Source organism: Anoplophora glabripennis, unplaced genomic scaffold (assembly GCF_000390285.2).
Source record: "Anoplophora glabripennis isolate ALB-LARVAE unplaced genomic scaffold, Agla_2.0 scaffold276, whole genome shotgun sequence".
NCBI classification, from domain to species: domain Eukaryota; kingdom Metazoa; phylum Arthropoda; class Insecta; order Coleoptera; family Cerambycidae; genus Anoplophora; species Anoplophora glabripennis.
This window is the reverse complement of record NW_019416521.1, coordinates 100,615-123,745: the sequence shown is the minus strand read 5'-3', so window position 1 is coordinate 123,745 and position 23,131 is coordinate 100,615. Positions and strand designations below refer to the sequence as shown.

The window sequence follows — 23,131 nt, the reverse complement described above, 5'->3', positions numbered from 1 at the left end:
TCCAGCGATTTGGAAACATTTCATCTAAGTATCTTCGAACATCAATACCAAAATGTGGGGGAGCGCCATCTTGTTGGAACCAAATTCTTTCATTCGGTATATCTGGATCAATTTCATGAGGGAAAATCACAGCTAGAGCAGGTATCAGGTCAAATGTTAGGAAATCCAGGTAGCGTGCGGCAGTAAGATTTTCTTCAAAAAAGGACCCAAGATTCTGTTGTTGATAATACCTGCCCATACATTAACTTTTTGTGGATGCTGCGTATGCGATTCGCATTCCAGTGTGGATTTTCCTGGGACCAAAAGCGATAATTGTGCCTGTTAACCACTCCATTTAAATAAAACTTAGCTTCATTTGAAAAAAGTACGTAACATGAAAAATATATATTTTCTGCTTTAGTGATAGGTACAGTTTCAAATTTGTTATTTTATTCTGTGCAAATTCATGGAGGATAACACTGAATAATTAAATTTTATTTCACTTGTTAAGTAGGTGGTTTATACAACCCTAAAAACCTTGTTATTGAAAAAATAAAACTTGTTTATTTGGTATGGTTGGATTCGGTTTTCTATAAGCTTTTCAACAAGTCCGTTCATGCCTTATGTTTTCATTTGAAAAAAAAGTAGGGGTAGCTGGGGGTTAGGGGGTTGAAGAAAAATTAATTATTATATAACCGAAAGATGGGAAAAAATCAAAGTCAGTTAACGTGTTCCGGCGTTTTAAAAAAAATTACTCATTCAAAAGAAATGAATTTTATTCCGTACTTTTGGCCATCCCTGTATAAATTCCACAATTCCTGATACATCGAAGGTGCTTCTTCAAGAACAAAGGACAAATAATTCTTATAAAGTTCAAACAATGTTCTCCAGTTACATGGTTTGGCAACCAGAAGGTCCTGTTAAGAAGTTGTTCACGATACTAGTTCACTCATAAATCTCTTTCTTACACAAACATCCAAACCTTTGGTTATTGTACTGATATTACTATGTTTACATCATTCTTTAACGGTTCCTTTGTGTTATCATTTCCATTTACTCTCCACTATTTTGCTTTTTTTAAAAAAACTTCAAGTATAACGTAACATTTATTGTAGGATTCTAGGGAGCTCATCGACGTAAGGTTCTTGGATTTTCAACTTGTCAAAGTGGCATCTCCCGTGTGTGATCTTTCTTACTGTTTATACTCTGGTGGTAACAAGGAAACTTTCGACGACTTGGATCACTTGCTCCAAGTCTATCACGACAGCCTTTCAGAAAGTCTCAGGGCGTATGGGTGTGATCCAGACGAACTATATCCTTTGAAAGCTTTAAAGGATGACTGGAAGGTGCACTGTCAATTCGGGGCTAGTATGGCTTTCATTATTTGGAGAGGAAAGTTTGTATATGATGGCGAAGCTGTTGATTTTACTGATTTTGCGGCGGAAGACGATCAAGACATGCAAAAGTTCAAGGATGCTAAGTTTGACGAGAAGTCTTACAAGGAAAGGATTAGGGACATACTGCTGCATTTGTACGAAAATGATTATTTGATTTAATCAGGGTTTTATTAAGTAAGATTTGTATTTAAAAAATACTGTTATTATTTTTGTAAATAGTTTTTGGTTAAATAAATTTGTATTGTTAAATTTAGAAAGAAATAAAAACAAAAATAATGGACTCATTAGACTTATTATTGAGGTACAAAATATTACTCAATCGTGTAGTGAATTTTAGCTATTCTCTCTACATTTAAATCATGCTCATTTTTAGTTCCAATTTAAATTTATTTGATCGGATATTCGTTTAACTGAGTAGCAAAAATTTTTTAAAATCTAAAGGTGTGTATACATCTGCGCTCCGCTCCGAGCGCGCGTCGCGCATTTGCAGCAAGTTCTCTAGATTAGTACGGGGTGCGCCGTGTGCTCGCGGTTCGTGCGCAACACGAAAACTAAGACTACTGAGCGACAAAAATGTACTGAATTCTCACATCCTTAGCATTTTCTAATATACTGGGTAGAATATAACAAATCATTCAGTACTTCCAAATAATATACATTACATATGAAGCACTATTTTTTTAAATATTTATTTACTTCATTACAACAAAACAGTTCAGTGAAAAAGAATATTTACAATTATGTTTTGTTGTACAATAGAAACTCCGAAACGAATGAATAGCAAAACGAAGTAACTAAATCTAAAGGAGCTTTATATGCAATGAATAGACAGTTTAATATAAAGAATTTAATCTTCTAATTTGCGTAGAAAATTATCCAACATGTTTATTATGATTTGCAAAATTTCGTATAATATTCTCATAAACGTTTTATGAACTCATTATCTGAGAGTAATACGGGATATAATTTTATAAACCTAATACCATTGTAATCCAGAGAATGTATTTTATCACTGGGCTTAGTGCACGTGCAGAGTCTAACAGAGCCGGCACAGGGGTCGGTGGCCTTCACAGCTGACTCGCGTTTCAACTGTTCAGTTATTTACGGAACCTTGTAGTAGTTGGTGTCGCATCGATATCTTTCTTTTTTACATCTGCTGTAAATTGTATTCGTCGTGTGTATTTAAACAACTATTTATAATTTACATTAACAACTATTAGTTGGGGGGAAAAGTAAAGTAAAATGCCAAAAGAGAGAAGAAATATACAGGAATTATTTCAAATGTGGTTTGAGAGTGATCCCGAAGGTTGCAGGGACATACGTATTAAAGCAAATGACCTGTTTTGTATTGTGTGTGAACGCATTATAAATTCTTGTTACAAAACTAAAGTGACAAGACATTTGAAGAGCCATGCCTCCTCCATCGCTGAAGACTTTATTTTTTTGTGAACTTACAGACGCTTTTCTTTCAGGCAATATTCCATTAAATAAACCAGAGAGCCCCAAGTTCCGTAATTCCGTAAATTGGAACCACATGGACTATCCCTAAATGAATAATTTGATATAATGGATGTACAAAAAAATATATACGATGCCAATAATATATCGTACTACTGACTGGGCAGTCAGTAGTACGATAGAAGAAAACATGCAAAGAGTGTTGGAAAAAAATCCTGGCAAAGTAAGAGGCAAAAAATCTTCTAAAATAGTGCTTATTTTTAAAAATATAAATTCTGTCGTCACTGACGTACGCACAAAAAAGTTATGGGATAACCAGTGGCGCACGGGCACTAGAAAGAGAACATCCTGTACTTATTCAATACTAACAACAATTTTTTTTAATCAAATATTTTCTTAATTTTATAATAACCATTTCAACCATTATCTTTACCGCTTTGTCTTTTAAATAAAAATTTAATTTAAATTTTAATTTGCTCTGATTTTCATCTCAATATTTACATTGCCCTTATATACACTGAGCTCGTAAAGTTTGGAATAAATTCGATAAATCGTTATTGAAGGGTTTTGACAGGAAATCCTCGAACACGTCAACTTTAGTTTATAAAATGTCACTTTTTTCAGCCATCGACTTTTTTTTTGTTTTGTTTGTTTTTCAGCTATGACGTCATCGGCAATTTTTTTAAATGGCAACCCATATTTTTTTTCACGGATTTCGATAGAGCACATTTTTCTGAGTACGAATATGTCAAAAACGTATGACCTTCAAGATGGAAGTTTTCGAGATATTCGGTTCCAAAGTTTCAAGAATGCATTATACAAGCGATGACAAAATACTAATCATTTATCAAGGAAGCGCTGGAAAAATTACAGTTTTGATAGTTGAAGTTTGTTCTCGCAAGTTTGTGTTTTAAACTGTCTATTATCTCGAAAACTTCCATCTTGAAGGTCGTACGTTTTTGACATAATATTCATGCTCCGTAACTGATCATAAAAATTTCGATTCTTTCCCTTTCACTCAAACGACGGACCATTTTCAAATAAAATGAATTCTGATAGAATAATGATTAATCAACTTAAAATAAAACACAAACTTGCGAGGACAAACTTCAACTATCAAAACTGTAATTTTTCCAGCGCTTCCTTGATAAATGATTAGTATTTTGTCATCGCTTGTATAATGCATTCTTGAAACTTTGGAACCGAATATCTCGAAAACTTCCATCTTGAAGGTCATACGTTTTTGACATATTCGTACTCAGAAAAATGTGCTCTATCGAAATCCGTGGAAAAAAATATGGGCTGCCATTTAAAAAAATTGCCGATGACGTCATACATCAAAAACAAACGAAACAAAATAAAAGTCGATGGCTGAAAAAAGTGACATTTTATAAACTAAAGTTGACGTGTCCGAGGATTTCCTGTCAAAACCCTTCAATAACGATTTTTCGAATTTATTCCAAACTTTACGAGCTCTGNCTGAAAATCCACACTGGAAAATGGAAACTCGTAGTCAGTTTCCACAAAAAGTTAACGTTTGGGCTGGCCTTGTTGCTAACCGCATTTTGGGTCCATTTTTCATTGAAGGCGCATTAACAGGTGAAAAATATTTTGAATTTTTAAGAGACGTTTTAGTCCCTGCACTTGCGGTGCTTTACCCAAATGACGTAGATCCCGATCTGCCCAATAACACGATATGGTACCAACAAGACGGTGCACCTCCTCATTTTGCAGTGATCGTTCGCAACTATTTAAACCAAATATTTGCTAACCGTTGGATTGGTCGAAGAGGAACTATCGAATGGCCCCCTAGATCTCCGGATCTCACTCCCCTAGACTACTTTTTATGGGGCTATTTAAAGAGCAAAGTCTACTTCAATAGACCAAATACCATTGAAGAATTAAAGGACAGAATTCGCAATGAAATTCGAGCCATTCAACCAGATATTCTTCATAAGGTTCTGCAGGAGTTTCAGTGGCGAATGGGATATTGCCAAGAAGTGAATGGAGGTCACTTTGAAAATTTCCTCTGATTTTCTTGTTTACTTTAATTATTTATCATTTGTACAGAAACCTTTTTTCATTTGTTAAAATTGTTGTTGATTGATTATTACTTAAAAAATTAAACAAATTACCCCTAAAATCTCTTAAAATGTTCGATAAGCTATTAAAAAACTTGACCCACCCGATACCTTGTACATGGTACATTCTTGAAACTTTGGAACCGAATAGACAGTTTAAGTTGTGTCCGATGCGTGGACGTATACGTAGAATTTGACCGTTGCGGATGATCAAATTCGTATCATGATCATCTACAATCAACTTAAACTGTCTATTATCTTGAAAACTTCCATCTTGAAGGTCATACGTTTTTGACATATTCGCACTCAGAAAAATGTGCTCTATCGAAATCCGTGGAAAAAAATATGGGTTGCCATTTAAAAAAAATGCCGATGACGTCATAGCTCAAAAACAAACAAAACAAAACAAAAGTCGATGGCTGAAAAAAGTGACATTTTATAAACTAAAGTTGACGTGTCCGAGGATTTCCTGTCAAAACCCTTCAATAACGATTTATCGAATTTATTCCAAACTTTACGAGCTCAGTGTATTTATAAAAAAGTGCACCAAATTTGAAGTTTCTAAGAAAAATAGTTTTCAAATTATTTGAAAAAACTAGATTATCTGTTCTATTGCATTTAGAAGGTTATGTCTTAGTAGGCGTGCGCTTTTGTATATAGGTAAGTTAGGCTAAATAGTCATTCAAATATTCATTAAAGGAACCTGTGGTCAAGTGTGTCAATTCTTTTCAGAGACACTCTATAGAACAAGGAAATTGTGGCACAGTTCAATGGAACTGTGCCACATGTTACATAATGATGTAAATTGTGCATAATATTAAATTATTGTTAAATATGGTGAGATCCAAATAGAACAACTTTTAAAGAAAATAATTACTTATAAAACCAGTAATTTTTTATAATGTTCAAATTATGTTCTCCAGTCAACTGGTTCAGCAAACACAGAAGGTCTTGTTAAGAAATTGTTCACAATGCTAGTTCAAAAATAAATGATAAAACGATGTTCAAAATATTATAACGCCCAGTATGAAGATAATTTTCAATAAACCACTTATCGGATTGTAGAAATTATAAATTCCATTGCTAAACATTAAAATGTAACAGGGAAATCCTGCCTTTGTTGTCAACTGCAAACAAACTAGATGTAAAGGCTGATCTTGTGGTAGAAGCAACTGTTGCACTGCTTTATGCAGCATAGTCCAGTCGGATTAGACATAAAAAGGGCTTAACCGGGAAAAAATTACGGACCACAATTTTATTATTCTAACTTTTAGGGGAGGTCAATTGTAGTGTAAATTCAGAATCGCGACTGAATTCCATCTCTGCATCAGTCGCCATCTTGAATTTAAGGAAAAATCATTTTTGCTCAATATCTCGGCCATTTTCAACTTTACAACAAAAATGGTAAGGACTTAAGTTGTTGCAAATGTGATTTTCTGCAACTTCTTTATTTACAAATTTTATCGTGCGATCGATATTTTTCAAGTTAAGGGGGAAAATAATGACAAAATATAATTTTTGAATTATCTCGTTTGTTATTAGCTTTACGACATAAATGTACATAAATAAAGTTGGAAAAAATTATATTTTCTACAATTTTGATCTCTTTAATTTTTTCGCTATAACCAATATTTAAGGTCCTACGCTTGCGATTCAAACGAATTGTACTCTTTGGCAGCTTTAAAGGATGACTGGACTGCACTGTCAAATGGGATTTGGAATGAGTCTCTTGATTTGGAGAGAAACGTTTGTATATGATGGGGAAAATGTCGATTTTACTGATATCGCTGCGGAAGACGCCGGCATACAAAAGGCTAAGGATACCAAGTTTGACGAGAAGTCTTACAAGGAAAGAACTAGAGACATAATTTTACATTTGTATGAAAATAATTATTTAATTTAGTTGTTTTTACGACAGATTAAGCTTACATTTATAGATAAATACAACAAAAATAATGAATTCTACCTACGAAAAAGTGTATTAAGAGAGTTCCTCGCCAAAAAGCGTAGCACTATCAGATTCCGCATGCCATATAAACCCTGTGTACTAAATTTAGTGATTCTCGTACAACAGGGTTCTGAGATATAAAAAAGACTATTCTTAGGCGTCTATTTCAAGGGGTTGTAACTCCGAAAGAGGGGTCCATTTGGTGAAAATAAAAAATACAGGTCCCCTAAATTTGTCTTCGGAATTTGTGACCAAATTTTGTTGCATTTCGGGATACACTGTATGATTTTATAGTTATCAGTTGAACAATAACAAATATGTTTAATTTTGTAACTAGAAACTAGGTATAACATTTGTAACCTTGTAATTATAAACCTGCAATAATAGTTATAAACCTACAACCGTTTGTAATTATACACCTACAGCAATATTGAGGTTAGTTACATAATTATAATTTAACACTCTATATATTTATATATGTACATATTTGGATAGGGGGCTTCCTTAATACTGCATAGATATAGTTAGTTAGTTAGTTAGTTAGTTTATTGACCACGTTTACATACATTAGTACATTTGAAGTCATAAATTTAGGTGGTTGATCTACAATCACATCCATTTAAATAATCGATATATTCATTTACTGTGAAGAAACATTTCTTGAGTAACTCATCTCTAGCAAGTTTAACAAATTGATTAATGTTCATATTCTTTGCCTGAATGTAATAATTAGTGAATTTATTATACAGTTTTATTGGCTCAGATTTATCAACCCATCATTCTCTCATTTCTGTGGTGTGTTTTATGTTTATGTTTATCTGAGTTTATCTGTAAACATCACATTTGAGTTACCTCTGTCTATAATTGTGGTGCCATTAGCGAATAGAATACATTTACCTACCCCATTTAGAGTTGCTGGCAAATCATTAATATAATATAAAAATTGGTTTCAATACCGACCTCTGGGGTACTCCATTTATAAGGTATGTAATATTTGTCTCCATCCAATACATGTAAGAGAGATTGGTCAAGAGAGTCTAAAGAGTTTATTGTTAGCATACTCGTTTGGCTATATCTCCCTTATTACGAGAAGTAGATCTATCTAACTTTCGCCCATAATTGTTTTCTGCAAATAACCCTGTACATAATCAGATACATTTTAATAGTTCTATACGATTTTCTAAAATTGTTCAATTTCATTAACGTTATCTACCATTCTGGCAATTCTATGAATACTTCTGTTTATCTGTTTAAATATAACTTGGCGGTATTTCCTTGAACGACTAAATCAATGTTACGTAATATTTGTCAACATTAATTTCACTTAAGAGAATGTTTATGGGACTGACAGTTATTTCGTAGATAACACGTCACTTAACGAGATTCGCATTCAATTGTTGTAACATAACATTTAGTATCCTACCAGTCGCCAAACTATCCACGCGCATCTGGTAAGTTTCGACCTTGACACTGTTTTAACATTCTACTGATGAACTCAAACACGGAGTGTGCCGAGATAAAAATGAATATCGCAGTTGCGCCGAAAATTTACGAGATCGTGAAGGAAGCTGTGAACGGAGACATTGAAAATTTCGAAATCACTGTGCAGGACTCCAACAAAAAGGGAGAGGGGTACCTGGGGCAGATCTTCTTCATCTCTCTACGAGACAAAACTACCGGTAAGCAGTTGAATATTGTGGTGAAGCAAGCCTTTTCCGATCAAACTATAAGAGATTTTAGCCCCATAAGGGAAGTTTTCCTCAACGAGATCTACTTCTACACGAAAGTGTGGCCGAAACTTTTGAAATTTCAGGAGGGAATACCCAAAGCGAACCGTTTTAGCAACCTAGCGAAATGTCTGGTTACCAATTCAGAAGAAAACTTCGAAAGGCTGGTTCTGGAGAATCTGAAATACCAGGGGTTTGTGATGCACGACAAGAAGAAGGCTGTAGAAAGGGAAAAATTTGAGTTCATTTTCAAGTTGTACGGAAGATTTCACGCAATATCTTTCGCGCACAAAGCTTTGTACCCTGAAGAATTTTCTGAGCTAGTCGAAGAATGTTACGATATATTTGGAATTTTTCTTGAGAAAAACAACTTTGATCAGATTATTAAATATACTCATGAGCAGTGCTTAGAAAATTTCCAGCCAGGCACAGATGACGCAATTATTGAAAGGTACAGGCATTATGTTGACGATGGGGCAAAATTATTTAAGGAGAGTTTGGTTAATAAAGGCAAATACACTGCTCTTATCCACGGCGATTGTTGGAGCAACAATATGATGTTCAGATATGACGTAAGTTAGTTTTACTGGATTTTATTTAAACGATATTTAAAAAAGTGGAAAATGGAATGTTCCACAAGTGTTGCTATCCAAGTTAATAATTTCATAAATTATGTTATATTTAACAATAATTATGTTTTTATCCAATGCTGTCAATGAATCATTTCTTATATACGGGGTAAGCCATAATAGAGTGTAAAAAAATTAACTGCTCAATACAATGCAATTGATCGAATATATATCGGTACCAAATTGCTTTATTAAAAAGCTACACGAGTCCGCAAAGAAATTTTTTATCCCTTTATTTTTAAGACACATCATTTTTTAAAATATTTACATGTTTGGAGCGGCTGAAGATGAATGTAGGATTATATTTTAAGTAAAACATGGAGGTCACTAAATATACCGGAAATATTTCATTTTTTCCAATTTTAGCAGTACTTGATTTACTGTAACAATGAATATACTTGTACAAGACAGAGATATTCAGTCTATCTATACATGATCCTTGAAAAGGTAGGTTTTAATTTTGTCCTGCAGTTATTAATTATGGACTGCATATTTAAATGCATTTTAGTCTAACCGACCTCCTCTTTCCTTTTGCTAAATTTGTAGTTATATTAAGTACTGCTACAATTGAGACCAACGTAATTCCATTCGAAAGTTTGTTCATGTTCTGATACATAGCCCTGTGAATTTAGATTTCTACATTCACAGGGCTGTTTATCAGTAGACATTGAAAAGGAATAAGATAAACATGAAAAACAACGTTATTACAAAATAAGTACATGTTCATCACCATTGAAATGTCTTTAAAAATTTATTTATATAATTATTGTTTGAACAAATTTTGAATGTTTAAACAAATTGAATACAATGTTCGGATAAAAACTAGATAAATGTGAGTAATATTCATTAATAGAATAAAGAAAAATACGAGAAAAGTAAAGCAAATTAAAAAGTAGTCTGGAACCAATTAACGAATCACCACGTTTTTTTAAACAGAAGCGTTTTTCCGAGAACTTTAAAAGCAAAATTTAAAAAAATATATTTAAAATGAATTTATAAAGTTATTCTATTTGTTTATTTGCGCAAAAATTAGGCATATATTTAAACAATTACCACAACTCTCCTAATTAACGGATTTAAATTTTTCTGGACGCATTTTAATGTTTGAGTGCTCTTTTTTATGTGACAAATTTTCAAGATTCTAGAAGTCTTCATTTAGGCTCAGTAAAAATTTCAATTTATTTTCAAAAATCTGGATTGCAAAAATTATGGGACCGATTTTAACGAAAATTGGTGTGATGTTTTATTATACCAAAAAGATTTTTTTTTGCCAAGTATGAAGATCCTACCTATAATATAAGTACTTTTAAAAAAATCGCTGATACTGTAATATTTTTCACTTTTTTTTTGTTGTTTTTGCTATATTTACAATAATTATGTTATATTTTTTATTTGAAAATAGGTATATCTTATGTAAAATTAATTACGAATCTTTTTTCCTTTTCTATTTTCCTCTAAAATGAATAGTTTTTGAACTGTGTTGAAAAAAAGAGAAAAAAAAATGAATTTTTTCCAATTTTTTCACTGTTTGTTTAATAATAAGTTTAGCATACGTTTTGTAGCGCGCGCATAGTGAAATTATGTTTTGTTATATCATTTTATTAGCGAAACTATATAAAACATCTACACCAAAACAGATCCCGCCTAGTCTAATAAAGTTTTTTGTTTATTTTAATGTATTCTATCATCGGTTAAAATTAAGGCAGTCAAACTTCTACCCTGTATATTAATAAATTAAATAAGTATGTACAAGTATATACTATATAAGTATAGTCTGTAATTTTATAGCGAAGAATTTTGGGACAAGATGTATTCGGTAAACTACTTTATTATAATACGAGGTTGTGGTTAAATTTTCAAAAGTAATTATGTGTCACCTTGTATTCCGGCAAGGTTTTTACTGTGATTATCCGCACGATTCCAATACATTTCAATGCCAAGTATGATGGCGACTGAGAAAAATAGGTACAAAATGATAATGAATTTGCAGTAATCAATATAATTACTACTGAAAACAAGTCTGAACACACCTTTCGTTATAGGAGACTACTTTAAAAATATAATAATGCTGTACAATGTCATAGAAAACTTTGAAACAACGATAAATGTTATATGTAAACAGCATTAAAATGTTTTTATGTACAAAGTGCAAAATAATAAAGAACAGCACGGTTTGAAAATTTATATTATTAAAATTTTACAGGATGGAGAGATTAATATGGAGGTTACCTTTGACCTTTATAAACAGATATCATAGGTTTGTTTTCTCAAATTCTGTCGTTAAAACCGATTTTTTTCTTAATTCTCATACCTCGCCGCTGAACCGCCGTTGTTCTCAATTCTCATCATTCTTGATTCGTATATCACACAGAAATTTAACAGTGAAAGCATTAACACACCATACTAGCTACTGAAACAAATAACTTTATTATTATACATTTATCATATACCTCACAAAGACTCTTCACTAAATACTACTTTAAATTTTACCATACAGTCAAACTTAAATGTGTAAGCGGTGATCAAGCCCGTGTTGTTGAGAAACTATTGGTCAAAATTGATTGAATCGCAAGGTTTTAGACTATATTAGTACGCAGAGTATTTGTTTCAATAGTTAAAAAGTTTAAATATATCTTGTACAATCTTACGAGATGAATTACTCACAACTTTAATATGTGTAACATTTATTGTAGGATTCTGGGAAACTCATCGACGTGAAATTCCTGGATTTCCAGCTTGTCAGGCTGGCATCACCTGTCTGCGACCTCTCGTACTGCTTGTACTCTGGTGGTACAAAGGAAATTTTCGACGATTTGGACCACTTTCTCCACGTCTACCACGACAGCCTTTCAGAAAACCTTAGGGAATACGGATGCGATCCAACCGAACTATACCCTTGGGAAGCTTTAAAGGGCGATTGGAAGGTGCATTGTCAGCTGGGCGTTGCTATGGGTCTCTCGATTTGGAGAGGAAAGCTTGTGTACGACGATGAGGTCGTTGATTTTACCGACGTCAGCACGGCGGACGTCGATGAGGTTATGGAAAAGTTTAAGGGCGCTGGGTATGATGAGAAAACTTATAAGGAAAGGACAAGGGACATAATTTTACATTTATATGAAAATGATTATTTAATGTAACGAAAGCTATTTGCGAGCTATATTCCTTAAGGAGGTATATCGGGTTTACTCAAATGCACAGATGTACTTGAAATTTATATAGCGTAGTACCCAGTGCTGCCTCTGTGCGTCATATTTTTTTGAAATTTTTTTTTAATCTAGATTTTGAGATATTGTTGTCGAAAGTTGTTCATTTAACATAGGTTTATATGGCGAAGATGGACAGTGCGGCTCTTTTTTTGCCCATAACTGAGAAAAAAATGTAGAAATTGCGAAACAAAACGTTTCCATAGATAGTACACAGTATTATCTTATCTTTGATGTAAAACTAATGTAAGTTTTGAACATAGTACAGCTGTATTAATTAGAAACAGAAACCAATAATTGCATTTCTGTCTGACTTGCGAATTAATGTGGCAACGTCGCAATCAGCTGACATCAAGGAGGGAATACCTACATTTGAAAGACTTGATAAAAATGAAATTGATTTCAAACATATACATTTTTCCTAAATCCCATGTACATTGTTATCAACAATAGATTATCCACAACAGATGATTTTTTTGTAATGTTTTCAAAAAAATAGATTAATTAGAAAAGACTAGGAAGCTGTGATATATTTATTGGAATAAAAAATACGGTTGATAAATCCTTTTAATATATTTAATGGTTTATAAAAACATCGTAATCATTACCCAGCAATATTTAGGGTTACATAAAGTTTTCTTTACTTGATTAATATAATTAGTAATACTTGAGATAAAAGCATTTGTACGGAATAACAAAGGAACATAAATATTTCTCAGCAAACTTTATATCTAAAAAATTAGTTATAGTTGCAAAACTTTTGTAACATTACTAAAATAGAGATTAAAAACACGAACAGTGAGTAATAATGTAATTTCTATCACAGAACCTTCAAAATTGCATCCAACATTTTCTTTGACTTGGACGAGAGATGGGCGCGAGTGTCATTTCATTTCTTTAGAACTAAATTAACATAATTCTCGTTGTTTTACCAGTTCACATGATTTACGGATTTTAAATAAAGGATACAAATCTTCGCGAGGATAATACGATATATTTGCTATATATAATAATTATATTGTACATAGTTTACACACAATACATTTTTGAACGCGTACGCATCTTTACCCGAATTTGACGCGCAATATCTCCGATGTCCGAGGTCTGTAGGTTCGCAGTGTGTACAACTGCTAGTCAATTATTAGCGCTGTTGCCACATCTACATAGTCTTTATGCGTTCATTAAATATAATTTAAAACTACTTAAATATGATATTTTTATGTTGTTAATTTTCAATATGTATGTTATGTGCATATTGAGTAGATTTCTTTGCTATATAGATAATGTTTATCGCAAATAATTTCAATAGAATTTAATTTCTTCAAGTTGGCAGTGGGTTTTAGTCCCATATGAAAAGCATAGGACCCCCCCTGCGATCCTCACTTCCCTCGGACCCCGATATACCTCCTTAAGTTGTAAAAAGTGTTGATTTCTTGCAATGAGTTGTTTTTATGTTACACACGTTTATTTGTATTAAGTTTCTCTGTTAAAGTTATTGGGTGCTATAAGTTTATAGTTTTATAAACAATGTAAAGTATTGTAATTTATTATTTTTGCTTATTTTTAGCAAATTGATAATGATGTCTTTAGTTCCAGTCACAACCGAGAAATATTATCACTTCTATGCTAATTTTATATCTCCCACCCAACATGAGTATACACAGTGCCTGTAAACTAAACTGACAAACGAAGACAGCAAATTCTAGGGATGATTCCTAAGTGACGTAGGGCTCTCTGACAATGGCTCTCTGACATTATTTATCTTTATCTAGAAAGATCAAACTTAGGTTATGTGGTTATGTGTATGTGTGCTTTTGATGTAAAAATGATCTTTTAATTATTATTGTAACCATATTTTGGTTGTTCTCTTCGTTTGTCGGCTTAGTTTCTGGACACCCTGTATAATATATCTGTTCACAAATGTAAAAAATGATTGCTTATTTGATTATATTTTTGTTCTGTTTACTCACATTAATGATACCATCATTCTATTACAATGCATCTGGTGACCAAAATATGTTCAACCTGAGTTATATCGTATTATATTCTAAATTGAAGAAATATTTTTAGGAGAGTTTTGTTGTTAGTAAGTTAATTTGTTGATACTTTTTAAATGCTATAACCTCAGACAAGTAGCTGTGCAAATAGAATGCAGTTTGCATTTTGGAAATTGGCATACCCAAAAGGGTAAAAAGGGACATCCTAAATAAGCTACATGGAAACAGATGGCAGTTCCGAGGTTGCAAAATATTTAAACGAATTTTTATTTGGACTACCTATATTTCATAGTATACGAGTATAACTCATTTATTTTCTCTTGTTATTTTCTAATTGTTAAAAACTGTTTATAAGTTTATTTTAAGTTGATTTCAGCTTCAGTTAAAGTATTTTACTTTTAATTCGTCGTACCTGTGGTGTGTAATTAGGATTTTATATATTTTTAAAATATATTTTTTTATATTCTTTTCATGGTATATAATTAGATTTGAGATAAGTATTTATTGGTTTTCATGAATTTTGAAATACAGTCAAATGGATTATATATATGTTAAAAAAATATTATTAATTTATTAGATGGTGATGAAAAATGATGTAACTAGTATTTAGAATAAAGAACATAATGTGCTGTCAAGTAAATATTTAGATCATGTCTCAAAAGTACCTAAAAATTTTGTGTGATATATTTTTGGATATTATTTTTAATTTTAGGATAATGGATAATATTTACTTTATTTAGTCTACGCCTTTTTTATTGAATATATTGTGTTAATAGAAATCCCCATCAGTTGAATATAAAAAACTATTATCATAATTCATTATGGAAATAAATAGAAAATATTTAAAAATTAGATAAAAATGTTTATTAATTATTTCGTAACTTAATGTAGAATAATGTTATTAGGTAACTAATAAAAATTAAAACAATTTTTTTCACTATATACAGGGTGATTCCAAAAAAGATGCAACAAATTTAGGCGCTGATTTTATTTGTAAAATTAATGGTCTGTAGCAATATTTCGGAAGCTCAATGTTGATACAGTTATACATATAACTTATTTTATTTAAATTACTTTTTTTCTTGGGGACGGTTAACATTATTGAATTAGATCACAAGAACCGTTTCTTACAAATTTTTAAGGATGATAACTGTTTAATTTTTTGCAGAAATAGCAGACAAAAAAGTTACTGGCTGATAAAGGTCGTTTGAATCCTTTGGAGTTTTAGAATTTTGAAGATTTTTCATGCAGAGATATAGATTCTTACCAATAATATACCTCAAAATTAAATTAAAAAAAAAAAAAAAATTAAAAAACCCGGAAAAGTTGTAGCGAAACTGGTGTTTAATTGTACCATTATGAATTTTGATATGGCATCATATCATTATACATTGTAATAAACAACGTGAAAATTTCTTAGATAAGGCGTCCGAAATGGGGGGAATTTTTTTTACATTTTGCTATTTTCAATCGAAAAAGTAATCCGTTTTCGAGAAAAATCGGTTTAAGTATGTTCCCAAAGTGTGCTTTTCTAGACACTTAAATCCGTTTTTCTTGGAAATGGAGCATTTTATTGAAACAGTACATTTTTTGTAGAGGAAATGAAGGTCTATCATATGTTGGCCTCTGAATTTGAAAATTTCGACAAGCAAAAAAATTGGGGCAAATTGTAACTGACGACCCCACCCAATTGAGACGACCCTGATCAAAATTTTTGAAAAATTTTATGATGATCTATTTCGACTTTTAATAAGCGTTCATGATATCAAAATTCATAATTTTTCTTCAACCCATTTCAGAAATATTAAAAAAAAAATGAATTTTTTGAGGCCCCGTTTAAGGGGGCGTATCTCCCTTAGGAAGCATTTCTCGACCAATGTTTATATGAAAAAATATTCTTATTTTTGGCAATAGAATCAAGTGATAAATTAATGGACACTAATTATGAGACACTCATATGTGCCCTAATCTGTCTGTAACAAGAAGCTTTAAAAAACGTTGACATTAACTAAAAGCTAACTTGTTTTGTCAATATTTTTATTAATATACTGGCCAAGTCAGTTTTAGTTATAGATAATTGTATACAACTATACCTAAATCATGTACCCTTTGTAAGCTTTATCATTTCTAATCTATTTCTATACTTCTCTTGAAATGTACAAAATTTAGCTACAATTTTGTTAAAATAGATCATTATAAAAGACATAAGCGACATCTCTCATCTTTTTACTTGCATCTGCAATATCAAAAACGATTTTTATAAATTCAAGAAACATTCTTAAAGAGCAGATTACACTGTGGAAAATATTAAAAAATAATGTAAATATGGTAACACTCCATTTATCTTTATTGTTGATCTGTATTCCAAATTGAAAAGATCGCTTGTCATACCTGAACCCCTAAATTCTATTCACTTAAAAGATAATTATACTTGCGTCAATGCTGCAGTTGCTTCCGGCTAATTCTTATCAATTAAATGAAAAAAAATATGTATATACAGGGTTAGTTAGTATACAAACCCCCAAAAGTCTCAGCAAGAAAACATTTTTGAGATAAATGGTGAAGACAAAAATCTCATCATTTTTCACGACGCATCCTTGATGTCAAGGTCAAAGTTCAAGGTCATATAAAGATCAAGTCGTTTTTTTTTTAATGGCGGCCATCATTTTCTACCTCGGAAATTAAATGAACAAACAATTCTGCATACGGATATGAAATAGACCGTGATCTCAAGGTCAATGGTCGAGGTCAGTTCAAGGTCAAATGTTGATCTCTACTGTAACATTTTTATTTTTAATTACGGAATCAGAGGGAGATACCTGTTGCTACTTTTTAGTGACCTTGATCTTGAGGTCAAGGCAGAAAAAACATGTCAAGGTCATACCGTCGAAGATAAAAAATGACAGACGGAATAATCACTTGACTTCTACTTGCTTTTGACCATTGACGCTTAAGATCATAATACCATGTAGAATTCTACGGTGTCTTATTTCTAGCGTCGAAATAAGGGATCGCTATTCCAAAAAGCGATATGACCTTCACATGTTCTTTAGACCTCAAGATCAAGAGGAGTACCACCAGGTATCTACTCAAAGACTGTCACTCCCTCTGATTTCGTAGTTGAAAGTAAAAAATTACAGTAAAAATCTACATTTGATCTTGAATTGACCTTGACCTTGAGGTCACAGTCAATGTCATATTCGGATGCAGAATTTCCTGCTCTTTCGATTTCCGGGGTTGAAAAGGAGGGTCGCCATTAAAAAAAACCGACTTGACCTTGATATGACCTTGAACTTTGACCTTGACCTCAACTTCAAGGATACCACTTGATGCGTCGTGAAAAATGCGACTTTTGTCCTCACTATTTATCCCAAAAGTGCTTTCCCGCTGCGATTTTTCCATAATTTTGACTAATCCTGTATATAACAACTAACGACTAAAATTAATACTAGATATACCGTAAATGTATTTGCGCCAAAATATTACGTTTTCCATACATTATTAGCTAATGCGGGTATAACACTAATTTTTAATGTAAATTTATCATTGTTCTTTAAAGAACCTCAAAGTTTAGGTATAAACTGAAACAATTAATCATTTCAGACATATATTTACGTGTATTTACAAAAAACCATTTTCATGCATATGCAGAATTAGATCCCTTGTAATCCTTTTATACTCCTCCTCATCGTACCCAGACGACTTAAGCTCTTCCTCGCCTAACTCGATCATGTCATTGAGATCTTTAATTTCACCTTCGTATGTCGTTTTTAGCCTCCAAATGAACAAAGCCATAGTAAATCCCATTTTACAATACCGTTTCCAGTCAGCCTTCAGTTCACGAAGCGGATATATTTTATTTGAGTCGCATTCGAATTGTCTAAGGGTTTCCGAAAGGATATCGTGGTACCCTTGAAGGTAGTAATCCAAATTATTCAGTACTTCCTTTGGTGCTCCTGAATATATACAATATGATAGATCACAACAGGGCGAGCCCTCGGTTGACATTTGAAAATCCAGGAATCTTACGTCTGTCACTTTTCTGGTCTCCTGTAATTGATAATTTACTTAAAAATATAAATTTTATCACTGTAGTTGTTGATGAATGCTTTTATAACCTGGAAACTACAAGGTATTATATGGGACTGGGATCAAAATGTACACGTGTTAATTACACAAGTCAAATAAATTGAATAATACACAAAGTAGGAGATAAAAGATTAAGAAAATTAATGAATGTAAATATAAGATAACATCAATTGCGTGTGCCAATCCCATAACAATTTAGAATCTCTTTGATTTCTACCAAAATTTCTGCTAAATATTACGGCTTACCTATGTATTGGTAGAATTTAAATTTAATTAAATAGTGAGAATGATATCCAAATCATTAGTTCAGCTTGACGGAGTTTTTTTTAAATTGTCAATTATTGTAGATTAGTGAGGTTTGTATAACCTGTAAATTGAGTAGTTAAAACTAAATCATTCACGCAAGGTAAGTCATTGATATATGTACAGGGTGTTTCAGGATTAAGTCGACAAACTTTAAGGAGATATTCCTCATAAAAAAATAAGAAAAATATCAAGTATAAATTATTTTCCAGAAACGCTTCATTTTCGAAATATAGGGAGTTAAAGATTTTTTAAAAAATTCGAATTTTTTAAATAACTTCTAAATGAAGAAGGCTATTTAAGCCAAATTTGGCATGACACATCTTCTTATAAGATACCATTTTGCCATAGAAGTAGAAGTCCCGCAAGCTACCAGTGGCGGAGTTATGGGGACTCAGACTCATTAAATTATAAAAAAAATTAATACGGCCCTACTGAAAATAAAAAATGATGCTGTTTTTAGATATAACAGTTTGTTATTGATAAAAAGTGTACATTCACTTTTTTCCTAACTTTTATAGTTTCATGGCAAAATTGATTTTTCGGAAGGGTGCTTCTGGATTCTGTCGATAAACTTTAAAATGAACCTCAACAAAAATTTTCGAGTAGGCTGCTGTCAAGCAACGTTAATTTGACGTTTTAAATGTTATTTTGCGAATTGTTGCATAAATTATCCATTAGATAAAGCGTTCAAACTAATAATAAAAATAAGTTTAATAATGCCGTCCATATTTTCGAACAATGAATATGCTGATATCTTTGTATATGGTTTTTGTAATGGAAATGCCAATATGCAGTAAGATTTCCTCATCGCAGACTATCAGCAAAGGAAACATTTTCAACGACATTCAGTCGTCTCAGACAAACTGGGTCTTTCGGTATTCCCTTATGCTGATGGACATTTTGCCTCACTTCAAGTCGAAGTAAGATCGAATACTATTTTAAACCATTTCGATGATAATCCATCCACGAGTGTCAGAAGATCTAGCTATGAGCTAGGTATTTCGTCAAGTTCCATTTGAAGGACTCTTCGGGCTGATGGACTCTATGCGTACTATATCCAGCGTGTACAACATTTATTGCCTCAGGACATACGATGCAGGCGTGTGTTTTGGGACTGGATGTTAAACCAAGCAGAGAATGATGATCAGTTTACGCAAAAAGTAATGTGGACAGATGAGTCAACATTTACTCGAAGGGAAATTTTAAACCAAAGGAACAACCATATTTGGTCCTACGAGAATCCACGGGCGGTAAGGGAACATAGTTTTCAGCATGAATTCCAATGTAACGTATGGTTGGGTGTATTGGACAACACTATAGTTGGTCTCTACTTCCGCATCGGTTAAACGCTGGCATGCTTACCGAGTTCCTTGAAAATGGTTTTCAAGATCTGTTAGAAGATGTTCCACTTAATACTCGAATGAACAGTTGGTTTCAACTAGGTGGTTGTCCTGCCCATTTTGGTGGACCTCTACCAACCTCAAAGTGTCCTGCTTTGACAATATTAAGGAACTGACAACATGTGTTCTTTTTATTCTATTCTCAGCATAAATTTGAATATGGCACTCACAAGAAAACAAATAATGGATGACTGTATCTATAAATCGAAACGTTGCTGCAAAAATCTGATTACGCAATGAAATTCTGTGCAAATGTTATTATTTACAAATTTCAAAATAAAAAAGTTGCAGCAAATGTACGAAAATGTAGCATTCGCTATTTTTCAAAGCATTTGCGAGCACCAAAGAACGATGTAAGAAATTTCTCATTTAACTGTTTTCCTATACCTTAGGAAAGGTAATTTCAAAGATCTACACACGTCACCAAAATTATGAGATGAGATGGCAAAAAATGTGTGTAAATTTTGAAATTATCACCATACTGTGAATGTTATCAGTTTAAATTAGGTAGTAATAAATGCTGTTAAAGTAAGTCGCAATTTTTGATTTGATAGTAGTTATCTCAAGGTTTTAAGGATTACATGTCAGTGATAACTGTTACATTGCACATTAATTTCTTCAAATCAAACATTTAACTACTTCTAATGTGATACAAATCCAAGCTAAAGTCGATGCATTATCGGAAACGAAAACAAATATTGGTCATCGTTATAAAAGAGATACTTACATCATATTTAAACATCATATTGTTACTCCAACAATCCCCGTGCACGATAACAGCATATTTTGTTGCACAATCGACACTTTCCAAGAATAATTTGTTACATATTTCAGGATATAGTTTGTACCTTTCGATAACAGCATCGTCAGTTCCAGGCACTAAACCCTTCAAGCAAGTTTCATGAGTATATATGTTGCCTTTCTCAAAGTAGTCCCTAGTAGCCATACTTAAAAACAAATTGGTTGTTCCTGAGACCAACCGTGCGTAACTATCAGGGTGCAAAGCCTTATAAGCGAATGACACTGCATGAAACTTGCCGTACTCTTTGAAGATAAGTTCGAAGTGTTCCTTGTCCAAGGGTTTTTTCTTGTCGTACACCTCGAAGCCTTGATATTTCAAGTTCTCTAGAACTAGCTTTTCTGAAAACTCTTCAGAGACCGTGGCAAAACACTTGGGTATCTTTTGGAATCGATACTTTGGTGATATTCTCTCTTGAAATCGCTCCAAAATGGGCCAGGTTTCAGTGTAGAAGTATATTTCGTTCAAGTAAACTTTTCGAATCTGATGTGCATCTCTGATAGTTTTCTTGTCAAACGCCTGCTTCACTGCAAAGTTGAGATTTTGGTCAGAATTTTTTTCTCTCATGGTGATGAATACTATCTCCCCCAAAAATCCTTCGCCTTTCTTATTCCCCTCATGGACAATTACCTCAAAATTATCAATGTCGCTTTTCACTATATCTTTCAGAACTTCAAGGACTTTTGGTGGGCCAGTGTTACTCATCGTTATTAATTATGCAATATCTCACTGCATACTAGATGCATATGGAACTTAAAATAGTAAAACTGCATCTTATCTACGAGAAGTTTAGTGCACTAAATAGTGATAAGACTACTTAAAAATTGAGTTATCTGTCCCTGGAAAATGTTTTTTGCATCGAACTTGAATTCGAACAAAGTTTATTGCGATAGATTGCAGTAGATTTAATAATAGGCCCACTCAGTGATATATAATTTTAAACTTTTTCTTTTATTTTCTGATGGTATTTAACCACCTAAATATATCTTAAAAAAATTAGGTCAGTAGGATTAATAATAAGTGAATTAATTCTGAATTTGTAAGACCCTTAAAAAGGTCAACACTGCGGTAGAACAGGTAATGACGTCACGATACTGGCCACTCGGCGATCAATTCGCGAGCAGTCGGAGAGATGTCTAGATATTTGCTATACTTTTACCTATATTATATACCTATATTTTTAAGTGTATAAATAGAGACTGTATAAGAGATATACATCAAATCGTGTTGAAATGCATTTTCACACAACATATTTATTATAAACATAGAATGACCTGGAATACCTAAATACATTTCCGGATTTTTGTCAATGACGTAAATTCGTTCGCTTTTCTACATTTTCTTTTGCGTTCCATGTTTGTACAAATGTACCTAACGTAATAGACTCGGCACTTGTGGATGTATGCGACGACGTGTATGTGCTTTGACTAGTATTTGAAACAATTCAGAACCACCCTCGTTTTCTTTGGTTGCCCGTCTAGAGGGTTGTAAAATATTATTATTTAAATAAATTGCTTATAGGTCTATCTCGCCACGTATTTCGAAATTTTTGTGGACGGGAACGTTTAGATGGGGTAGAATTTTTTTTTTTCGGCATAAATTTGAAAATTCTGCTCTAAATGTTCAAATAATAATATTTATAACCCCCTGGACGGGCAACCAAAGAAAAACGAGTGTTTCTTTACTGCTTATAGGTCCCTCTCGCCGACGTATTTCGAATTTTTTGTGAACACGAACATTTAGATGGGCTAGAATTTTTTTCCGGCATAAAGTTGAAAATTGTGCTCTAAATATTCAAATAATAATATTTTACAACCCCCTAGGCCTTCAACCAAAGAAAAACGAAGGTGGTTTTGAGTTGCATACCATGGGTGGGGAAACTAGGGATAACGTCACACAAACTTTTCATTTTTCGGTAATGAAATAAATATTTTATTCGGAGTCGATCCTGAGGTACTTTTGCAGCCTGGAACTATACAATATTTGTACAATCCTCGGTTTCGACCCATNGCCGCGTCCAGTCGGAGAGATGTGTAGATATTTGCTATACTTTTACCTATATTATATACCTATATTTTTAAGTGTATAAATAGAGACTGTATAAGAGATATACATCAA

General features: G+C 32.6%; 2 protein-coding genes across 2 annotated transcripts in view; one reads left to right on the top strand and one right to left on the bottom strand.

The window, feature by feature from the left end:
* Positions 1 to 12,457, top strand: part of LOC108907557 — a 14,593-nt gene extending 2,136 nt beyond the window's left edge. The window contains exons 2-4 of the mRNA XM_018711295.2: positions 1,095 to 1,526; positions 8,338 to 9,162; positions 11,913 to 12,457. Of these exons, the coding sequence (XP_018566811.1) occupies positions 1,095 to 1,526; positions 8,338 to 9,162; positions 11,913 to 12,356 (1,701 nt within the window). The 3' untranslated portion in view covers positions 12,357 to 12,457. The remainder of the gene's footprint in view (positions 1 to 1,094; positions 1,527 to 8,337; positions 9,163 to 11,912) is intronic.
* Positions 12,458 to 18,040: 5,583 nt separating this feature from the next.
* Positions 18,041 to 21,754, bottom strand: LOC108907556. Its single transcript, XM_018711294.1, has 2 exons — positions 20,942 to 21,754; positions 18,041 to 18,469 (listed from the first exon to the last, which is right to left on the bottom strand). Exons 1-2 carry the CDS (start codon positions 21,716 to 21,718, stop codon positions 18,041 to 18,043), a joined length of 1,206 nt encoding a protein of 401 aa, XP_018566810.1. The 5' UTR covers positions 21,719 to 21,754.
* Between the last annotated feature and the right edge of the window lie 1,377 nt (positions 21,755 to 23,131).

Bases quoted from the DNA above. Each gene is read 5' to 3' on its own strand.
- LOC108907556 (XM_018711294.1), bottom strand. From the start codon at position 21,718: ATGAGTAACACTGGCCCACCAAAAGTCCTTGAAGTTCTGAAAGATATA. The intron at 18,470-20,941 runs GTAAGTATCTCT...TATCAATTACAG, and splicing joins ATATGATGTTTAAATATGAT to GAGACCAGAAAAGTGACAGA.